Source organism: Hyaena hyaena, unplaced genomic scaffold, assembly GCF_003009895.1.
Source record: "Hyaena hyaena isolate Hyena2069 unplaced genomic scaffold, ASM300989v1 scaffold_42, whole genome shotgun sequence".
Classification (NCBI taxonomy): Eukaryota; Metazoa; Chordata; class Mammalia; order Carnivora; family Hyaenidae; genus Hyaena; species Hyaena hyaena.
Genome location: NW_024080674.1, coordinates 4546575 through 4566858, shown reverse-complemented (window position 1 = coordinate 4566858; position 20284 = coordinate 4546575). Strand labels below are relative to the sequence as shown.

The following is a 20284-nucleotide window of genomic DNA, read 5'->3' as shown; positions in this document are numbered from 1 at the left end:
CACATGTCACAGTAACTTCATAGCTACAACTCACCCAGAGCCCACTTCACAAACAAGCTTTGGGTGGTTTTTAAAGCCAAGCACCCCACTTACGGCAGCACCGGAGTTCTCCTGCAGCCACAACGTGTGTGAACCTGTACGACCGTCCTTGCCCTGAGTTCTTATCCCGCATGTGTTACTTAGGAATTTTCTTTGACTGTAGGACCCCGGCCCCGTTTTCCCCACGATCCCTGTTGACTTTACTGAGTGGTTTCACAGGGGCATGAGTTTTAGGAAGGCGCATGAGGCAGTAAGGTAGAACTTACTGCCCAGAAACCCAAGACAAAAAGGTTAATGCAATGCGCCCATTCACTTGGCATATTCATACACATTAGTAATAGTAATATTAGGAATTATAATAATAACTAACACTTATTAAATGCCTATAATGAGCCAGGCAGTGACTTAAGTACTTCGGAAGACCCAATTCCTTCCTTCTGACACCCCTGGGATACAATAGGATCAGTACCCGCGCCCTGAATGGTTGAGGAAACAGGCACAAAAGGTCACCCAGCTTAGGATTACACAGGGACAGGTCAGGTCAGGGCAGATGGCATAACCCTGTTTGTGGTCCGGGGGCCAAGGCTCTTGGGATCCAGGGAAGAGAATTTATAAGGCACGCCGGCCCACAGGCGGTGAACTAGCCCAGAGGGAACAATGACGTTTGGCCAGTTCCTGCCGAGAGGGTTGTGAGCATGCACAGCAGCTGCGGATGGACAGCCATGGTCAGCTGCACATGCAGAACGTCCAGTCTTTGGTATTCTGGGGGTTTGGTATTTGGACACCAGGCTTGGAGGGAAGAGCTCACTGCCAGATCGGATTCTTTCAAAAGAGATCAGAAATCTGGCTTTTTCTGTGAGATCTTCTGATTCTTAAAAGTTAGCACACATTTTTAAAAACACAAATAAATAGGTCTGTGGGCAGGAGATGGCTCATGGGCTGCTTGGAGCCTCTGCCCAGTTTCCTGGCTGAGAACCCTAGGTCTCCGGAGAGGAGGCTGTGTGCCAACCAGCTGGAGCAGGAGCCCCCCCACCCCCACCCCGGGCCTGCACCCGCTCCACCGCCCCCACACTCACTGTTTGATGCTGCTGATGGCGTAAGCCTTCCCCAGGCACTGGTTGTGCCCAGCTCCCCATGGCATGCTGTAAAGTTTCAGTCGCTTCCCGTCCTTGTAAAAGTCTTTCTTCTCTGACCCATCAGAGTTCAGGAATCGGTTATACTTAAACACCTGAAATAAAAGGAGGTCCATTTCTGGTTCCACCCCCATAACAGGCACGCAGGAAGTAAACTGTGTGAGGGTGTTCACTGAAGCCTTGTTTAGAAGAGGGAAAAACTGAAAACAAAGTAAAGGCGAATCAGTAGGGCAGTGGTTAAAGAACTACCGCAGGTTGGGATGCCTGCGTGGCTCAGTCGGTTAAGCGTCCGACTTTGGCTCAGGTCATGATCTCACGGTTCGTGGGTTCGAGCTCCATGCCGGGCTCTGTGCTGACAGCTCAGAGCCTGGAGCCGGCTTCCGATTCTGTGTCCCTCTCTTGCTCTGCTCCTTCCCTGCTCACGCTCTGACACTCTCAAGGATAAATAAACATTAAAAAAATTTTTTGTAATCACTGCAGCTTTTTAGGAAGGAGACCTTGGTTTGTGTGCTCACACAGAAAGGGCTCTTTAGACTCTGGTTAAGTTAAAAAGGTAACTTTCACAATAGCATATATTGTGTTATCCTGTCCACACACTTATTTATTTATATGTGTGTCAGCACGTTGTGTGTGTCTGTAGTGGCATAAAAATAATTTAAAGGATACACTCCAAACCATTGTTAGGGAACTCTGTATATGTGGAGAATAAAGGGAATGAAGAAAAGATTTTTACTTTTAAACATATGTGTCTGTATATTTCTACTTTACGAGTATATATTACTTCGGCAGTGTAAAATTTAAAGTTAAACTTATTTTTAGAGGTGCCTGGCTGGCTCGGATGGTAGAACATGTGACTCTTGATCTCAGGGTCATGAGTTGGAGCCTCTCATTGGGCCTAGAGATTACTTAAACAAAATTATTTTTTAAAAAAGAGGATGTCAATTTCCTTTTGGTTACATTGTAGAATGGAAGGTGAAGACTGTGTCTGAGAACAAAGCCTGGCACAGAGTAGGAGCTGAATGAAAGATGGGTGCAAGGATAAGTAAATGGAGCAGTGGATAGAGAGACGGAAGGCTGAGTGGGTGGGCGGGTGAATGGGTGGGTGGATGGATGGATGGAAGAAAGGATGGATTGATGGGTGGGTGGATGAATGGATGGATGTGTGAGTGGGTGGATCGATATGGAAGAGTATGTGGATGGATGTACAGCACAGGGCCTGGCTCATGATAAGCACCCAAATCTGTTAGAAATTGCGAAAGTTTGACGCATCTCAAAGCCCGCGGAGAGAGAAAAGTGTTGAGAAGCTGACATAACATTCTGGAAAAAAGAAAATTGCTCAGTTATCACTTACAAAGTATTCCCTCCATGCCAGGCACTGTGAAGCCCTTTCTTACACGCTCTCATTTAATTTTCCTAACAACCCAATGAGGCAGGTGCTATTATGAGGTCCATTTCACAGGTGAGGAAATAGACACAGAGAGGTGAAGTAATCTGGGCATGGTCACACAGCAAACAAGGAGCAAGTTGGGCTGCCACTCAGATCTGGCTAGTCCCGAAGCCACTGATTTTGTCCCGCGGTCCCTGGCATGCAGCTTACCTCTGGGTCTGCGTAGATTTCTGGGTCCCTTTGGGGACTCAGGAAGGGAAAGAGGAGGAGGCGGTCACCACGTCGCAGGCTGAATTCCCGCCCATCTGCCATGGGCATGGCCAGGTCCACCATGACCTCCCGGGTAATGAAGGGCGCAGCAGTGAGCCTGAGGCTCTCATTAAGGACGCTGTCTGCATGGGCAGGAGCAGGAAGGGTCAGCAGCCATCCTCTCTCACGCACAAATGCCATCCCCAGCCCTCATTTTACAGAGGAAGGTGGGCAGGCTCAGAGAGGGTGCGTAACTTGCCCATCATCACACAGCAAGGCCAAAAAAGGCCAAGGGATGAGATACGATTACTATGGTCCTCAGATCTTGGTTATGAGGGTTTGGGTCTGATGCTAGAAGATGTGAAGGACTGTGGGAGCCAGGGAGATATCAGGGGAGACTAGGGAGAGCAGGGCCATCAATATTGGTTGTTTCTGTTTGGCCAGCTTACATTCCCCATCTGGAAACAGCGCCCTCGTTTTCTTCTGGAGATCACCCCTCTCCCAACTGTCAGAGGTCGTTGGCCTCGCTCCCCATCACATGGCTGTGTGTGATTGGCCAATCAGAGCATCCCAACCCTCTGAACCCTGTAATTGGTTCAAGACGGCCATGTGACTCAGAGAGAGCCAGCCAATGAGACGCAGTCCTGGGACTTTTTCAGAGGAGCATTTCAGAGAAGCGCCCCCTCACAGGACTGACAGCAGGTCAGCTCGGACCTGCTGGTGGCCTTTCTGCCGACCCGAGACCAGAGCCAACCCAGCAGGGCAGGTCCCAGAGAGGGAGAGACTGAGTCCTAATGATGGTGTTAAACCTGGGTCCGCCTGGGCCTGACGGTAGCTACCCTCTGGACTTCTGAGTTACTGCCCTTAAATAAAGTCCTTTTTCTGCTTCAGCCAGTTTAAGTTAGGTTTTCCGCCACTTGCGACCCAACATCTACTGAGACCATGAGCAGCTGAGTGAGGGGTATGGAGATACCAGGTCTAAGGAGAAAGGAGGAGGGAGACCCTAGATCAGAGGACACTGAGGGACCCTGGATGACAGGAGTCCACGTCGGGAAGGGCTTAGGGGGCCCAGGACGACCCAGGCTTTGGGGCTCATCTGGAGGGTCTGAGTGTCTCACCGAGCACAGGCATGCTGTCCAGGAGCTTCTGTGGGAGGGTGGTCATTTGCAAAACAGGCTCTTCTGCTCTGGAGAGGAGCTGCTCGAGCTCTCCGCGGACAGCAGCCAGGGCCTCGGGGTGCTTGAGGAGGAAGAGCAGAAGCCAGAAGGCAGCAGGACCCATATTGCCCTGCAACGAGAAGGAGCCCGTTATACCATCAACAGGGCCCACCCGGGGCGAGGGCTGACTTGTCCGTGCCAGGGACACAGCCCTGGCCCAGGCACGGGGGGTCAGAAGGCCTGGGTTCCCACGCCTGCCAAACACCCAGGCATGCCTCATGTTTACCTTCAGCTCAGGACATGGCCCAGATCTGCTCTGGGGCTTTGGTGTAGCCCAATGCCTACTTTCAGGGCTGCCCTTGGCGTCCCCGACCTTGAGCAAAATCATGGATCTGAGCTCACACAGGTGATCTTCAAAGCTACTCAGCAAAGACGTGTCAGGAGTAGGAAGAGGGTGGATCGTGAAGGTTACTGTTAACATCTAGGATGACTGCATCCTTAGCCCCCATTCTCCATCCTTCCCTGCATCCGTGCCCCTTGCCATGGACTTTGCTCTGGCTCCCATTTCTGAAACAGAGTGTTATTTCCCCAGCCCTGAATTTGGCTCCGATGTGTGACTTGGTTTGACCAACAGAATCAGTCAGAACTGACAGGGCAGCAGCTCTAAGCACAGGCCTTAAGGGGCGCCTGGGGGGCTCAGTCGGTTAAGTGTCCAACCTCAGCTCAGGTCATGATCTCGTGGTTCGTGGGTTCGAGCCCCGCGTCGGGCTCTGTGCCGACAGCTCAGAGCCTGGAGCCTGCTTCGGATTCTGGGTCTCCCTCTCTCGGCCCCTCCCCCCACTCATGCTCTGTTTCTGTCTCAATAATAAATAAAAAAACATTAAAAAAAAATTAAGCACGGGCCTTAAGAGACCTGGTGTGTTTGCACTTGCGCGGGGCTTGCTGCTCCCACGAGGAGGGTGAGCGATGCCTGGGGCGGAGCCGCTTGTCCAGCTGAGCCCCGTCCAGCAGACCCACACACATGTGAGTTAAATAAATACTCACCAGTGTGCACCACCGATTCTTGTGGCTGGTTGGTTCAATAGCAACTGATGTAATACCTGAGTGTCCACTTCCAAACATCTGCACTATGGTGTGCATATGTCGCAAAGAAGCAATAATCAACAATGACCATGAAAGCTAGTCATTTCTTGAACAAAAATTATGTAAAAGTTCCCAATAGTTCAGTAAGTAGAAAAATGGATTAAAGTTCCTTGCTCTAGGGGCACCTGGCTGGCTCAGTCAGAGGAGCATGTGGCTCTTGATTTCGGGGTTGTGGGTTTGAGCCTCACGTTGGGTGTAGAGATTACTTAAATAAATAAAAAACTACAAAAAAATTTTTTTTTTAAATTTCTTGTTCCAAGATTTTTCAGCCTTAGCTGAACATTTTAATATTCAGGTGTTTCATGCGGCTAAAATGAGCGTAGGGTACCCTGAAATTTGCTCCAGGCATGCGTGGAATACCAACTAACCTTGATTTGGGGGACAGTTTTTGTGTGCCATCCTGTCTCAATGATAGTCATTAAATGCCGTATTTCCCCAGTAATTCTATTACAGATGTAATTGCACGCGGACAAAAGAACATTTGCATGAGGATATTGATCACAGTGCTGATGTAACAACAGAAGACTGGAAGCAACCCCGGTCTATCAATAGATCAATGAGACAAACGATAATTCATCCATAGGACGACGATACAGGAAGTCATCAGAAGGCAGCTGGCTCTGTGTGTACTGATGGTACAGTAGCCAAGGTGCCCTGAACCACAGGGGGACGCAGAACGGGTTCACTGTGCTCCCATCTGTGCGTATGTCTGAAGAGGGTTCCCATGAGGAAGCACAGACCATCTCTACAAGGAGCCTCTGGGACCTAAGTGGGGAGGGCTGGGGGGAATGGTGGGTACTGACTCTCACAACCTATGCCCTTTTACACTGTTCGAATTTTTTTAATGGATGCAGTACTTTTAAGCCAAACAAAAATGGGATGATTTTTATACTGATCTTCAATGACATGAAGAAATGCTCATGACACAGTATTAAATAAAATTAAAACTGGATTTTCAAAACTGCATGATTTGGGGGCACCTGAGTGTCTCAGTTGGTTAAGCATCTGACTCTTGATTTCAGCTCAGGTCATGACCTCATGGTTTGCGAGATCGATCCCCGAATCGGGCTCTGCGCTGAAAGTACAGAGACTGCTTGGGATTCTCTCTCTCTCTCTCTCTGCCCCTCCACTGCTCGTGCACACTCCCTCTCTCTAAGTAAATAAATAAACTTTAAAACAATTAAAAAAATAAAAACTCCATGATCCTCATCTCAGAAAAAAAAAAAAAAAACATACACAGAAAAAGGCAGAAAACAAATGGACCAACGTATCAATGATGGTGAAACAGATTTTCTGTGGTTTTTTTTTCTTTAGCTACTGTGAATTCAGCACCAAGGAAGTGGCATGTTTCCTCATTCACTTCTCCCTCAAGCAGGCACCATTGTCACCTGTTTCACTGAAAAGACAAACTAAGCACTCCCTAGTCCCAGCACATAGCAGGAGCTCAGAGGTATTTATCGAATAAACCTCTATGTCCAAGGCAGCCTGAGAGGTAAAAGCTGGCGGAACCCTGGACTGGACGCGGCACCGCTGGGTTCACATCCCAGCTCCCCACTGTCTGTGACTCTGGACAAGCCACTTCCCACTCTGGGCCTCAAAACCTCCCTCCTGGTAAAATGGGGTAACATGCTGACCCCTGGGATGGCCGCAAGGGCTCCCTGAGACCGGATACAACCCATCTCCACCCGCTGGGCACAGAGCAGGTGCTCATAAGTGGTTTCTCCTCCCTGAACCCCGCCTCTGCCCCCCTACCCCATGTGAGAACAAGGCGGGGGCCTTGGACTCTGAGATTTCCTCTGGCACCTTAGCTCCTACAGAGACCAGCAAGGTCACTTGCTGTCCATCACTTAAATCGCCAGGGGGGTGTAGGTGATAAATAATTCAGCCTTGGGTGAACTCAGTGCCAAGGCCATTTTGTCTTGCCTGGACAGTCTGATGGGGGCCACTGTTCATTAATCGCAAAGCATGAGGGGAGCATGAGGCTTCTCAGTGATCTCTGCCTTCCAGAAGAAGCTGTGGCAAGTTAGAGAAGTGACAAAGAGTACGTTCCACCCACCGCACAGACGTGTGAGTGTGCACATGTATGTGATCACTCCTCTACAAGAGAGCTTGAAGTCACCACCCTGCAGGTTGAGCTCTCTCCCATAGCTCCTTGCCTCAGTTTACCCATGAGGACATGTCACGTCTAGCCTCATTCCCTACCCCTACAGCCGAAGTCCATTCACCCAGGAGCACCTGTCCTCCCCTTTACCTTTTCCGTGAATGGCAGTAGCTGACCTCCAGGGGGCGCTCACAGGGCACCAGACGCAGCACCGGGATCCCGAGCGCCACTTTGTGGCCACCTCACCAGTCAGTAGGAGTGGGGGACACTTGCATCCTGCGTGCCCTGTGTCCACTCCCTTGCCTGTGGATAACAGCACCCATTTTCCTACCTCCACTTCACTCTGATCATCTGGGGCTGCTCCACGCCCTCCAGACCTCAGGTGGAGGTCTGGGCCACTCAGTGATACACTTAGAGAGGACTTGCGACCCGGGCTGGGCCAATGAGCCTCAGACTTGGGGTGTGTGGGAGAATCCTTGGGAAGGAGAGGCCCTCCTCCACGGGGCTGCTGGCACCCTTCACGGCCACCCTCTACCGAGGGATGGGAGATCACAGGTGAAATTGCTTTCCATTTTTTGTGATTAAAAAAAATTTTTTTTTAGGGTCTGCATGGTCGCCTCCCCAACTAAAGGCTCAGAGCCAGGAGGGAAGCCTGGGCTGCCAGGCCTTCGTGAACTCTCTCTGCCCACCTCGCCCCTTCAGAGCCTGGACCTGGGCCTTGGACCTCAGCCCACTGGGTGGCCCTCTAGGCCCCTGGGTGCTGAGCCTCCGGACTCCACTGTGATCTGACAAGCCTCTCAGAAATCCTTCTGCAGCGGAGCCTGTGGGCACCCTCCTCCAGGCTCCCCTCCCACAGCCCATGGACCACTCCTCCTCGGTCGTGCGGACTCCTCTCCATCTTCCTGACCCCTGCAGCCAGGGAGGTCAGGGGCTGGGTCCCTGCTCATCCCCTGAGCCTCTGCAGTCCCCAGTCCAGTGACTGCCACTGGATCAACCACGCCAGCAAGTCCCAAATGCACCTCTGCCTCCTGGACCTCAACCCTGAACTCCACGTCCTCCACGCCAGCTGCCCGGTCCCAAACCCAGCACACTCCAAACCAACCCTCTGATTTTCTCCCCACAAACTTGCCCCTTTCACCATCTTGCTCCTCCGTGAACAGCATCTGCATCCTGCCTGTTGCTCGGGCCAAAGCCTGGAAGCATCGCTGTGAGCACCCTCTCTCCGTCCCGTCCAACAGCCAATCCTGTCGGCTCTACCTGTAAACGTGTGCAGAACACACTCATTCTCTCTCTCTGGGCCTCGGCGCCATCCTCTCTTGCCTGGACATGGCAGCGCCCTCATCTCTGGTCTCCTTGCCTCCACGTCCCCCACTACAGTCGACTCTCAGTAATGGAGCCAGAATGATCCCTCTAAAGCGATGGCAGGCCACGGTGCTCCTCTGCTCAGAGTCCTCAAGGAATTCCTTTCTCACAGTAAAAGCCAAAGCCCTCCCCAAAGCCCACAGGGCCCTGCTACCTCTCTATCACATCACCCTGATCCCCCCCTCAGGGCCTTTGCACTGGCTATGCCCTCTGCTTGGATGCCTTCAGCCTGTGTATCTATATGGCTCCCTCCCTCCCTTTATATTTCTGCTCAGGTGTGGCCTTCCTGGTGAGGTCTTCCCTGGCCACCTACATAAAGCAGCCCCTCCCCACCCCCCCTCCACTTCACTGGCTCTCTACAGAACTTAGTACGTTGACTATACTTTATGTGCTTACTTGTTTACCAATTGTCTTCTCCCAGAATATCAGCTTCATAAGGGAAGGATCTTTGGTCTGTTCACTGCTCTATCCCCAGCTTCTAGAATGGTGCCCGGCACATGGTGGGCATTCACTAAATAACTGTTGAACACGTCTACTGAGCTCTAGCTACCTGCCCGGTACAACTACAGGTTTTCCATCATCTCTTTCTCCCACCCTCAGCCCAGCGCCTTGAAAAAGGTACTGACTGTTGTCTTCATTTTACAGCTGAGTAAACTGAGGCAGCAAGAACTTAAGTGACTGGTTTGCCAGGGAGTGGCCAAGTCATGGTTCAAATCCACGCAGGTTGCTCACAGAGTCTGTGCCCGACACCACAGGGCTTCTCAGCATCTCGGCTGCTCTCAAGACTCGAGCTCTCGAAGTGCCTTCTCACCTGCCCGAATTCTGCACGCCACCGACGACTCAGAGTCAGAGGATGTCCTGTCCCCAAGCCCCGCTCAGTTGTCCTGGCCCCACCAAAGGCCGCTCCCCAGACTCTCTGCCACTCAAGCTCCGAAGCCGGCATCCAGTTCTGCTGACAGAGGTCATTCTGCAAGGGATTCTGGGGGCAGTTGGGAGCGCCAGGTCTCTGCCCATCAATATGTTATTAGGCACTAATGGGGCCCCAACTGCTGATTAAACCCAGCCCTTGCCCCTTGCCAGCCTTCGCCTTCAGGGACAGTTAATGGCTCTGAGAGAAAACTAAAAATAAGCGGCAAGTCGATGGGAAGGGAATTACCCAGAAACGTTGGTCTGTGCAGCTGTTACTGCTGAGGAGCGGCTGAGAGAAGGTGCGGGACTCTGGGACCCAGGAGAGAGCTGGCACCAGGCCTCCAGAGGAGGCAGCCTCAGCCCTGCTCTCTCTCACCCCAGTATCTGGTCCATTGCCATCTCCACTGGCACCATCTTCTGTTTCCAGAGTTTCCTCATCACCTCCATGGCCACCACCTGGTCCTACTGCCACCCTCACACTGGTGTCCCTGCTTCTGCCTTTGTTCCTCAGAGCTGACCTCCCTCTGCTTAGAACATTCCCAGGGCTCCCACCTCACCCAGAGAGAATTCCCAAGTCCTTACTCACTGGGACCCATACTGCCGTTCATAATCGCCTCCCTCACTCCCACCGCCCTCCTCACCCTGCTTCAGGCACATTCAACTCCTTGTTGTTGCCCAAACACTGGGTATGATGCAACCCCAGGGCCTTTGCACTTGCTGTTTCCCCTACCTGGAATGCTCTATTCCCACATCTTTCCCAAGCCCCCAACTTCAGCTCTTTCTTATCAGCCAAACTCCTCCTCAGAGAGTCCTCCCTCACCACTTTGGTGACAACAGACCCCCAGGATCTCTGTATTGCTGACTCCATTTTACATCCTGTATAACCACATCTAAATTCACTCTGTATGGGGCACCTGGGTGGCTCAGTTGATTAAGCATCTGACTCTTGATTTCAGCTCAGGTCATGATCTCACCAGTCTCCTCGTTGACAGCACAGAGCCTGCTTGGGATTCATTCTTTCTCTCTCTCTCTCTCTCTCTCTCTCCCTCCCTCCCTCCCTCTCTGCCCCTGCTCTGCTTATGCAGGTGCACACACACTTTCTCTCTTTCTCAAAATAAATTTTAAAAATAAAAATAACATAAAATATAAATAAAATAGAATCACCCTGTATGTACTTCCTTGACTGTCTGACCTCCCCCCCCCCCCCAGCAGCAGCAGCTAAAACCTAAGCAACAAAAGCAGGTCTTTGAGGTCTACGGTAAGTACTCAATGGAACTTTTAAATAATTCTTCAAAATGACTGTTCTGCACACTTCAAAAATGTCAAGGTCGTGAAAAACAATGAAAGGCACAGAAACGGTTCCACATTAAAGAAAACTTGAAAGACAGAATAACTAAAGGCACCACGTGATCCCGGATTGGATGTCAGACCAAGATGAGGCATTAAAGGACACTGTTGGGAAAAGTGGTGGCGCTGAGTGGGACTGTCTATTAGATAACGATCCCGTATCTGGGTTAATTGTCCTGAATGTGATCATTGTACTGTGTCACGTAAGGGAAACTTCTTGCTCTTAGGAACTGAAGTAATTAGGGATAAAGAGTCACGACGTCTGCTCCTTGTTTGCAAACGATTCAGTAAAATAACCGCAGTAGGAGAGAGGGAGGAGGAGGAGGAGGAAGAAGAAGAAGGGAAGGAAAAGGAGGGGAGAGGGAGAGAGAGAGAAGCCACAGGGGATAAAATGTTAAAAACGGGGAACTCAAGGTGAACTGTGTACGTTTATTCAACTACTCACACGGCTTTTCTCTAAGTCTGACAATTTTCCAAATTAAAATAAATACTGGATGATCCTGTTCATGATACTGTCTGATAGTGAAGAAAGTGCGGGAACTGGGGTGGACGGCTGGGTACGTTCCCACACCCGCATCCACACTCATGTGGAGGAACACAAATGCACATGCCCACGCGTGCACGTCCGTATGCACACACACACGTGCCCAACCGCAGCCACGCGCACCCGCCCGCGCGCCGTGCCCACCTGCGTGGCCCAGAGCTGCAGCAGCGCGGCCCGGGCCTGCATGGCCTCCGGCGCGCCTATCTCCTTCAGGTACAGCAGGTAGCTCTCCAGCCACTTGCTCCGGTGGGCCCGAGCGGCAAGGCTGGCCGGGGACAACAGCTTCCACAGGCGACCTTTGACTCTGCACACGTGGTCCTTATCCCCTACAGGGACAGAGCACAGAGGGGGTTACAGATCCAGCCCTGGCCCCGGGCCACCCAGGCTGATGTCCCGTGAGGCCAAGGGTCTTCTGGGTGTCACTCCTCGGGGGTGGGGAAAGAGGGTCCAAGAAAGGCCTTTAAATGCCAACTTGTTGGGGCGCCTGGGTGGCTGAGTCGGTTAAGCGTCCGACTTTCGCTTAGGTCATGATCTCGCGGTTCGTGGGTTCGAGCCCCGCGTCGGGCTCTGTGCTGACTGCCAGCTCAGAGCCTGGAGCCTGTTTCAGAGTCTGTCACTCCGTCTCTCTCTGACCCTCCCCTGCTCACGCTGTCTCTCTCTCTCTCCTAGAAATAAATAAAAACATTAAAAAAAAAATAAATGCCAACTTGTTATTACCTGTCTCCCCCCCGGGGGACAGGAGTGAGGGGCCCTGTGTTGCTCACCTCTGTGTCTCCAGCCTCTGGCCCATAGTAGGTGCTCTGTCAACATGCATTAAATGAATAGTGTTTCTGACACAGCAAGGGAAGGAACAGGAAACGCGGAGTGGCGTTCCCCCTTCCTAGGGTCCCAGCCCAGAGCGACGCCAGCCCGTGTGCCCGAGGAGACCGTATGAGCCGACGCCCCACGGCTGTGTCCAGGAGACACGGGAAATAGCCTAACTGCTATCGAGAGGGGACAGACGGGTCCAGAGGTCTCAAACTCAACTACCTCCGGGGAAGGCAGGTAAAGTAAATGAAGGCAGAGGGCCAGAACGGGGCCATGGGGACGAGGAGGTGGGGGCGACCACCAGCCTGACAGAGGACCTCGTCCCAGCACGGCCAGGGAGCCCGAGTTTTCAGAAGAAGAAAGTCCAGATGCTCACAGGGAGTCTCCCCGTGTGTTTTAAGGTCAGCAGAAGCATCTCTGAAGGTCGGCTCTGGCCCACGGATCACCGGTTCACGGTCACCATTAAGGACACAACAGGGTGTTACGCTCTAGAGCCCCACAGGTGGTGGAGGCCGAGGTTCAGATCTGGATGGGCCCGGCGGGGCAGACGGTGGAGGCGCAAAGCCAGGTGCTCGTTATGTATCCACTGTGTTCATGCTGCGAGACGAAGCTGCGTTTACAGAGGTCCATGCTAGGAAGAGCTTCAGTTCTTCCAAAATCACCCCTTGGAAAAGTGGGTGTCGCTTTGGATTGTTACAAAATTCCCAAGGACTAGAGACGCTGTCACTGGCTCTTTGGAGCCACAAAGCAGTGTTTCCGGAAGACCCACCCATCCAATGATTCTAGACTGGGCTGCACATTACAGGGTTATTTGAAAGGGTGGAAAATGTAGCCTAAACTTCCACTAAAATATATGTGTATTTTAAGCATATTAGTTACATTTTCAGATAATATGCCCCATGTGCTTTTCTTCGACCTCTAGACCTTTTCAGATGATGTACTTCTCAATTTAATATTTAATATTTATTTTTGAGAGAGACAGAGCATGAGTGGGGGAGGGGCAGAGAGTGAGGGAGACACAGAATCCGAAGCAGGCTCCAGGCTCTGAGCTGTCAGCACAGACCCCGACGTGGGGCTCGAACTCATGAACTGTGAGATGATGACCTGACCAAAACCAAGAGCTGGATGCTTAACCGACAGGGCCACCCAGATGCCCCTGTACTCCTCAATTTAAAGCATTGAGCCCAACTGTTCATCTGAAATACATTATCTTCCTGTGTTTCTCAACTTTGGGAGCACCGGAGAATCACTCAGGAGCTTTAAATCTCTGGACGCCCAGGTCCCACTGTAGACCGATCGTGTCAGAATCTTGGGGGGTGGGGGCCTGGGCACATTGAGATTTTCAACAAGTAAGTGGAGGGTAAAGGAAGTGTTGAAGGCCCTTCGGTTGATGTTCATGCTGGATTTGTAAGAGTTAGCTGATGAAATAGCTAAAGAAGGAAGCAAAGAAATTTAACACAGGTTTGGAAATAACTAGGAGTCTCTGAGGTCTGACAGCACAATTACAAACCTTGAATACCATTGTCAACACAGCTTTTAAGGACCACTTTAAAAAGCAACACAGTATTAAAAGACAATGAGCAGAATGAGAGAAAACATTTGCAAAGCATAGACCTGGTAAGGGTCTAGGATCCAAAATATATAAAGAACTCCTACAGTTCAACAACAACAAAGCCCACCTCACCTCACAACTCCTCAGTTTTCAAACCTGTAAACTAGGATAACAGAAGTACCCACACAAAGGATTGTGTAGAAACTGAATGCATTAACCTAGAAAGCACAGAGAGTGATGCCTGGCACAGGCCTAATAAATAGTAGCTATATTATTAAATAAAGCTAACGAATGTTAGCAGATTATTAGTCCACGGAGAATATATTCATGTATTGTTTCTATACTTAGGAAATAATAATAATTAGGGAAATAAAGAACACAGAGGTGGCAGCCAGAGACCCAGGTAGAAATCCTAGCTCTGCCCCTTCCTAGAAAGATGATCTTGTGCAAATAATTTGGATCTCTGAGCCTCAGCCTCCCACCTGTAAAATGGGGGCAACCTAGCTCATGGGATCTTTAGGAGGATATAAAAACACAGAACACACTTGGTACGGGTAGGGGCTTAGCAAGTCATGCTTGCTACATTCTTGCCATTATTATGAAGTTTTATTTTCCAGCCCCCGTGTAATGACTCAGTGAATCAGAACTGCCAGGCCTGCGTAACTCATGATGGCGCTGCAGGGCCAAGTTCCAGACCTCCCAGGCTGTGTGGCCTTGGCCAAGGCCCTGTCCACCATTGGGTCTCAGTCTTCCCGTCTGTAAAACGAGAGGCCCAGAGTTGAGTACCTCTCAAGTTTTTCCTCAGAAGCCATTCTGTGTCCAAGAATCCTGAGCACAGTCCAGAGAGGAACATATCTTTAAATTCCTGTTTTCGGGTTAGAGCCCCATGTTGGGCTCTTGTGTGGACAGCTCAGAGCCTGGAGCCTGCTTTGGATTCTGTGTCTCCCTCTCTCTGCCCCTCCCCCACTCACACTCTGTCTCTTTCTGTCTCTCAAAAGTAAATAAACATAAAAAAAATTTTTTAAAGTCCTGTCTCTTCCCTTTAAAATGCATTAGATTTTATGCAGAGTCAAAGACTCTGTGATTCTTTCTTTCTTTCTTTCTTTCTTTCTGTCTTTCATGTTTGGTTTTTTTTTTAATATTTTTTATTTATTTCTAGGAGAGAGAGAGAGAGAGAGAGACAGCGTGAGCAGGGTAGGGACAGAGAGAGAAGGAGATACAGACTCCGAAATTGGCTCTAGGCTCTGAGCTGGCAGTCAGCACAGAGCCCGACGCGGGGCTGGAACCCACGAACCGCGAGGTCATGACCTAAGCGAAAGTCGGACGCTTAACCGACTAAGCCACACAGGTGCCCCTCATGTTTGTTTATTTTTGAGAGAGAGAGAGAGAGAGAGCACGAGCAAGGCAAGAGCAGAGAGAGAGAAGGACAGAGGATCCTAAGTGGACTCTGTGCTGACAGCAGAGAGCCCAATCACAGAGTTGGATGCAGGGCTAGATCCCACGAACTAGGAGATCATGACCTCAGCTGAAATCAAGAATCAGACACCCAACCAACAGAGCCACCCAGGCACCCCTAGATTCTGTGATTCTTTATTATAAGAATGCCTTTCCTCCCAAAACAATATTCAAAGAAAACACACCCCTCCCAAAGTAAAACGAATGTTCCAGAAAGCAGTGGGGCCCAATTCCCTGGCCCCAATTCCCTCCTATATGAGAAGCACCAGACTCTGTGAACTAAGGATCCCCCAAAGGGTCAATTTTCTTTTAAAATCTGTTTATACATTTGTTTTAAATGGGGTTTTTAAATGTTTATTTATTTATCTGGAGAGACAAATAGTGCAAGCAGGGGAAGGGCAGAGAGAGAGGAAGAGAGAATCCCAAGCAGGCTCTGCATTGTCAGCATAGAGCCCAGCGCGGGGCTTGATCTCATGAACCATGAGATCATGACCTGAGCCAAGATCAAAAACAGTCAGATACTTAACAAACTGAGCCACTCAGACCCTCCAATATGTTTACAATTTTAATAATGGAGAAATAATGCGTGCACATGGTAAAAAAAAAAGGAAAAAGAAAGTACCCCTAAAGAGTTCAAATGGGCATCTCAATCCCATCTCAGCCTTCTCAGAAGGAAAAATCTCTATACCTTCCCACATTCTTAAAAAACAAAGATGTTGGGGCACCTGGGTGGCTCAGTCAGCTAAGTGTCCGACTTCAGTTCAGGTCGTGATCCCACGGTTTGTGAGTTTGAGCACCGCATCGGGCTCTGTGCTGACAGCTCAGAGCCTGGAGCCTGCTTCGGATTCTCTGTCTCTGCCTCTCTCTGCCCCTCCTACACTCATGCTCTGTCTCTCAATAATAAATAAACGTTAAAAAAATTAAAAAATAAAAACAAAACAAAGATGTTAACTACACTTGCTGTGGTGCTCATTTCACAATATATGTAAGTCAAGTCATTATGCTGTACACCTTACACTCACGTGTGTCATGTGTCAATCATTTCTCAATAAAACTGGAAAAAAATAAGCTAAAAAATCCCACAGTATGCCCACTCTTCTGCACGGTTTTGGTACATCCCGTGAATGTACAACTTACTTCATCAGCCCTAGTGGTGCACATACAGGCTGTTTGCAGCATTTGCTATTATTATAAGCAACAGGGCAATGAATATCTTTGTGCATCGCTAGATGTGTGCAAGCACTGCTGTGGGATAATCCCTAGTAGTGGAAGTTCAGGAGCAAGGGAATGAGCATTTCTGGTTTGACAGGTTCTGCCAAATCACTTTTCCAAAGAGGCTGTCCTCTTCACAAGCCCAGAGAAATCTGCAGAAAGTCTGTCCATCAGGCTCCAGTCCCAAGATGAGAAACCTTCCCCAACGCTGCCACCTGCTGCCCACACTGGGAAGTGCAGCTTTCCTATACCCAGCCCAGGGCTGCTCCCTGAATGACCCACAGTCCCCAGTAGCGTGGGTCTGGAGGAAAGCACAACGGAGAAACCACTCTTTCCTGGAGAAGCAACTGATACTAGGAGATGTCAGGTGCTTTACGCACAGGCTCGGCCACCTGACAGTTGTGTGTCCCTGACAAATGACTTCACCTCTCTGAGCCTGTTTCCTTAGTTGCGAAGCGGGTATATCAACTTTTTAGCATTGATGGTAGGAGTCAATAAGATAATTAACTGTCTCTAAGAGAATTAATGGGAACCCACAGAGATGGAAAATCAAATGGCTAGTGAAACAGGAAAAGCTGTTCCACATCCCAGTGATCAGGGAAATGCCCATAAAGCCAGATGCCCTTTTCTGCCCATCAGATTGGCAAGGTCTTAAAAGGCTGAGAACTGCTTGTTGACAAGGTTGTGGGGAATGCAAATTAAAACAACAAGTTACCCGCCTCTGCCCATCAGATTGGCAAACAAATGGAAAGACTGATAACATCTGGTGGGGAATGAGCAGACTCCTTCCCTTTAGGCAAGCGGCAGGCGTATGAATTGCTCCAGGGTTTTGGAAATGGTGTGGCAACAGCTAACAAGAATTTTAATGCGTATGCCCTCTGACATGGCAAACCCACTTCTAGGAAACTGTCAGAGAGGAATAAAATCACCAGATGGTAGAAAAGATACAAGTACAATGAAATACTATAGTAGCCACACATACATAAAAGGAAACAATTGTAAATATCCATTGGAGGGGGCTGGCTGCCTAAATGCTGACTTGCAAGAGCTGCAAAGATGACTCAGTTCTTTGTGTTGATTTTATATCCTTCTACTTTGCCAGAGTCTTTTTCACTTGAGTTAGTTTTGTCATGGATTTGCTGGGGTTTTCCCAGCACAGCATCAGATCTTCTGCAAATTGGGATAGTCTTACATCTTCTTTACCCATTCTTTTTTAATTTTTAAAAATTTTTAATGTTTATTTTTGACAGAGACAGAGTGCAAGTGTGGGTGAGGCAAAGAGAGAGGGAGATGCAGAATCCCAAGCAGGCTCCAGGCTCCGAGCTGTAAGCACAGAGCCCAACACGGAGCTTGAACTCACAAACAGCGAGATCATGACCTAAGCTGAAGTTGGACGCTCAATCGATTGAGCCACCCAGGCGCCTCTCTTTTTTAAATTCTTTAACGTTTATTTATTTTTGAGAGAGAACAAGACAGAGCACGAGCAGGAGAGGGGCAGAAAGTGAGGGAGACACAGAATCCGAAGCAGGCCCCAGGCTCTGAGCTGTCAGCACAGAGCCTGACGCAGGGCTCGAACTCAAGAATGATGAGATCATGACCTGAGCCGAGGTGTCGGATGCTTAACTGACTGAGCCACCCAGGTGCCCCTTCTTTACCCATTCTTATACCAGTAACTGATTTCCTTTATCTAATTGCATTGGCTAATACCATTAGAAGAGGTTTGTACGTTGATAGGGAAGAATACACAGCTATATTGTTAGGTTAAACAAAAAACCAAGTTGCAGATAGTAGATGTAATTCCTTTTTGAAATACACCCAGTGGCCCTCTAGATATGTGTCTTTGTCTCTGTAAGACAGAGCATCCTACAAAACAGTGTGCAGGGATACATTCCAGCATGTTAACACTGGTTCCCACAGGAAGCTGGGCTTGAAAGAGTATTATTACTTTTACTGAGTACATCTTTGAGTTGTTAACCACAAGGATGCTTCCTTCATAATTTAAACAATCTAATGTGCTACAGTGTGGTTTTTAAAAACTACATAAATAAAGGAAACGGGGTGATGAGCTGTTGTGAGCCTGAACGAGGCCACACTTAACCTATGATACCCAGTACATACAAAGTGCTCAACAGAGAAGTGGCTTTTTAAATTATTACCTCAGCCATTCCTAACAGTCACCCTGTAGGAAGAACCTACTGTCTCCCAATTTTACAGGTGAGATCGCTGAGGCGCAGGGACACCATACAGGAGCCAGTAAACCACCTCAAGCCGTCTGAGCGGAGTCTGTATCAGTTACTTCCTTCAACTGCCCCTCTGGAGAAAGGATCTGGGGCAGAAAGAAGTGCAGTAACTGGCCCCGAGTCATCAGCTCGGAAGCCCCGCGGTGGGGATCTGAATCCAGATTTTGATGCAAGTGCCTGAGTCCAGGACACACTTGATGTCTCAACCTTCCTGTGCCACTTGTAATACATGCTGTTTCCCGACCTCCCCGGAGACTCAGATTCAAGTGCACCGGAAGGGACTTGTGGGCTTGTATTATTAACAAGGGCCAAGAGGATTCTTCTCGCGAGAGAAGTTTGAGACACTGTGGCCAGCAGGCAGCGCAGCCCAGTGGTTCACGGCCCCTGTGCACGGAGGCCTGCAGGAAGCTCTTTACCAATTCCGAGTCCCCTCTGCAGCCACAGAAATCAACGGGGTGGATTTTCACAAACCCAGTGGAAACACTCTAGATGTGCAGTTTGGTGAAAATGCTACACGGCTGGACAATTCCTTCGGTGCACAAGACCAAAGTCATAAGAGCGGAGGGCTGATGACTAAGGGAGATGAAGGCAGGTGTGCCAAGGAAGGCGGGTACAAAGAAGGTTCATAGAACCCCCACCACTGTGCTCTTACATACCCCCAGTGAAGGGATCTCACTGCTGCTCAGGGCATGAGAATGTCCTTCCCTCCCATGTTGCCTGTGATCCTTCAGCTTGAGGGTGGGCTCCCCCTCTGGGTCCCTCTGTCCGCTCCACCGCCCGCCAGGGTCCCCACAGTGCTTACCCGCTGACAGGGAGCCACGTGCCAGTTTGGGGAGGAGTAGGTCGAGCTGGCGGAAGGTGTGGAAGACCTCGGCTGAGTGGGTGCGGTCCTGGGCCTGGCTCTCGTGGGTGCGTGGCAAGGCTTCGACTCCGTACAGAGTCAGGTAGCCGGCTCTGGGGGTGGCAGATGGTGGGTCAGGGGGTCCTCCTTGGATGCTCCCAGCCAAACCCTCCCACAGCGGCCAACAAGCCATTCTTCGTGCATCCAGCTAATGACCCCTGCCCCTCCTACTTTATGCCTGGACTGTTCTGGGCCAGGGAGTCAGCAGTGGAGAAAACAGACAACTCCGTCAGGCCCTCAGGGAGGGGGCCCTCTCGTGCGGGACACAGACAACCGGCAATAGACGCAGAACGAGCAGCGTATTAGCTGGTGCTCGGAGATGAGACAAAGCTGCTGGAATGCGGGCTGTGAAGGGTGGGGAGGTGCTCCGAGTATGGAGAGCAGAGAGAGGGGGTTCAGGGCGGAGGGAACAGTGAGTGCCAACATCCTGAGCCAGAAAGGAGGCTGGTGAGGCTGCAGCAGAGCGATCGAGGGGACACTGGGGTGAGATGGAGGCACCAATCAGGAAAAGAGGCTACTGCCCCTAGACGGAGTCAGGGCAGGCTCCCTGGAGGAGGTAGGGTCTGAGTTGAGCCAGGAGAAGGGGAGAGAAAGGGGTGCAGCAGAGGGTACAGCCTGGGCTAAGGCCCAGAGCCGAGGGGGCAAGCGGGCTCTGGTCAGAAAGCTGCCAGGTGTCGCTGGTCCCGGCCCTGGAGCTGAAGTGAGGGCTGGTGGGGGGAGCAGCTGGGGTGAGGGGCGGTGGGGGG

General features: G+C 50.4%; 1 protein-coding gene across 1 annotated transcript in view; it reads right to left on the bottom strand.

Annotated features, from left to right (window-relative positions):
• Positions 1 to 20284, bottom strand: part of PTGIS (prostaglandin I2 synthase) — a 43442-nt gene that overhangs the window by 2365 nt on the left and 20793 nt on the right. Inside the window, exons 5-9 of the mRNA XM_039230019.1 lie at positions 19440 to 19591; positions 11516 to 11697; positions 3927 to 4095; positions 2770 to 2951; positions 1116 to 1267 (exon numbers count right to left, since the gene is read on the bottom strand). Coding sequence (XP_039085950.1) covers positions 1116 to 1267; positions 2770 to 2951; positions 3927 to 4095; positions 11516 to 11697; positions 19440 to 19591 — 837 coding nt within the window. The remainder of the gene's footprint in view (positions 1 to 1115; positions 1268 to 2769; positions 2952 to 3926; positions 4096 to 11515; positions 11698 to 19439; positions 19592 to 20284) is intronic.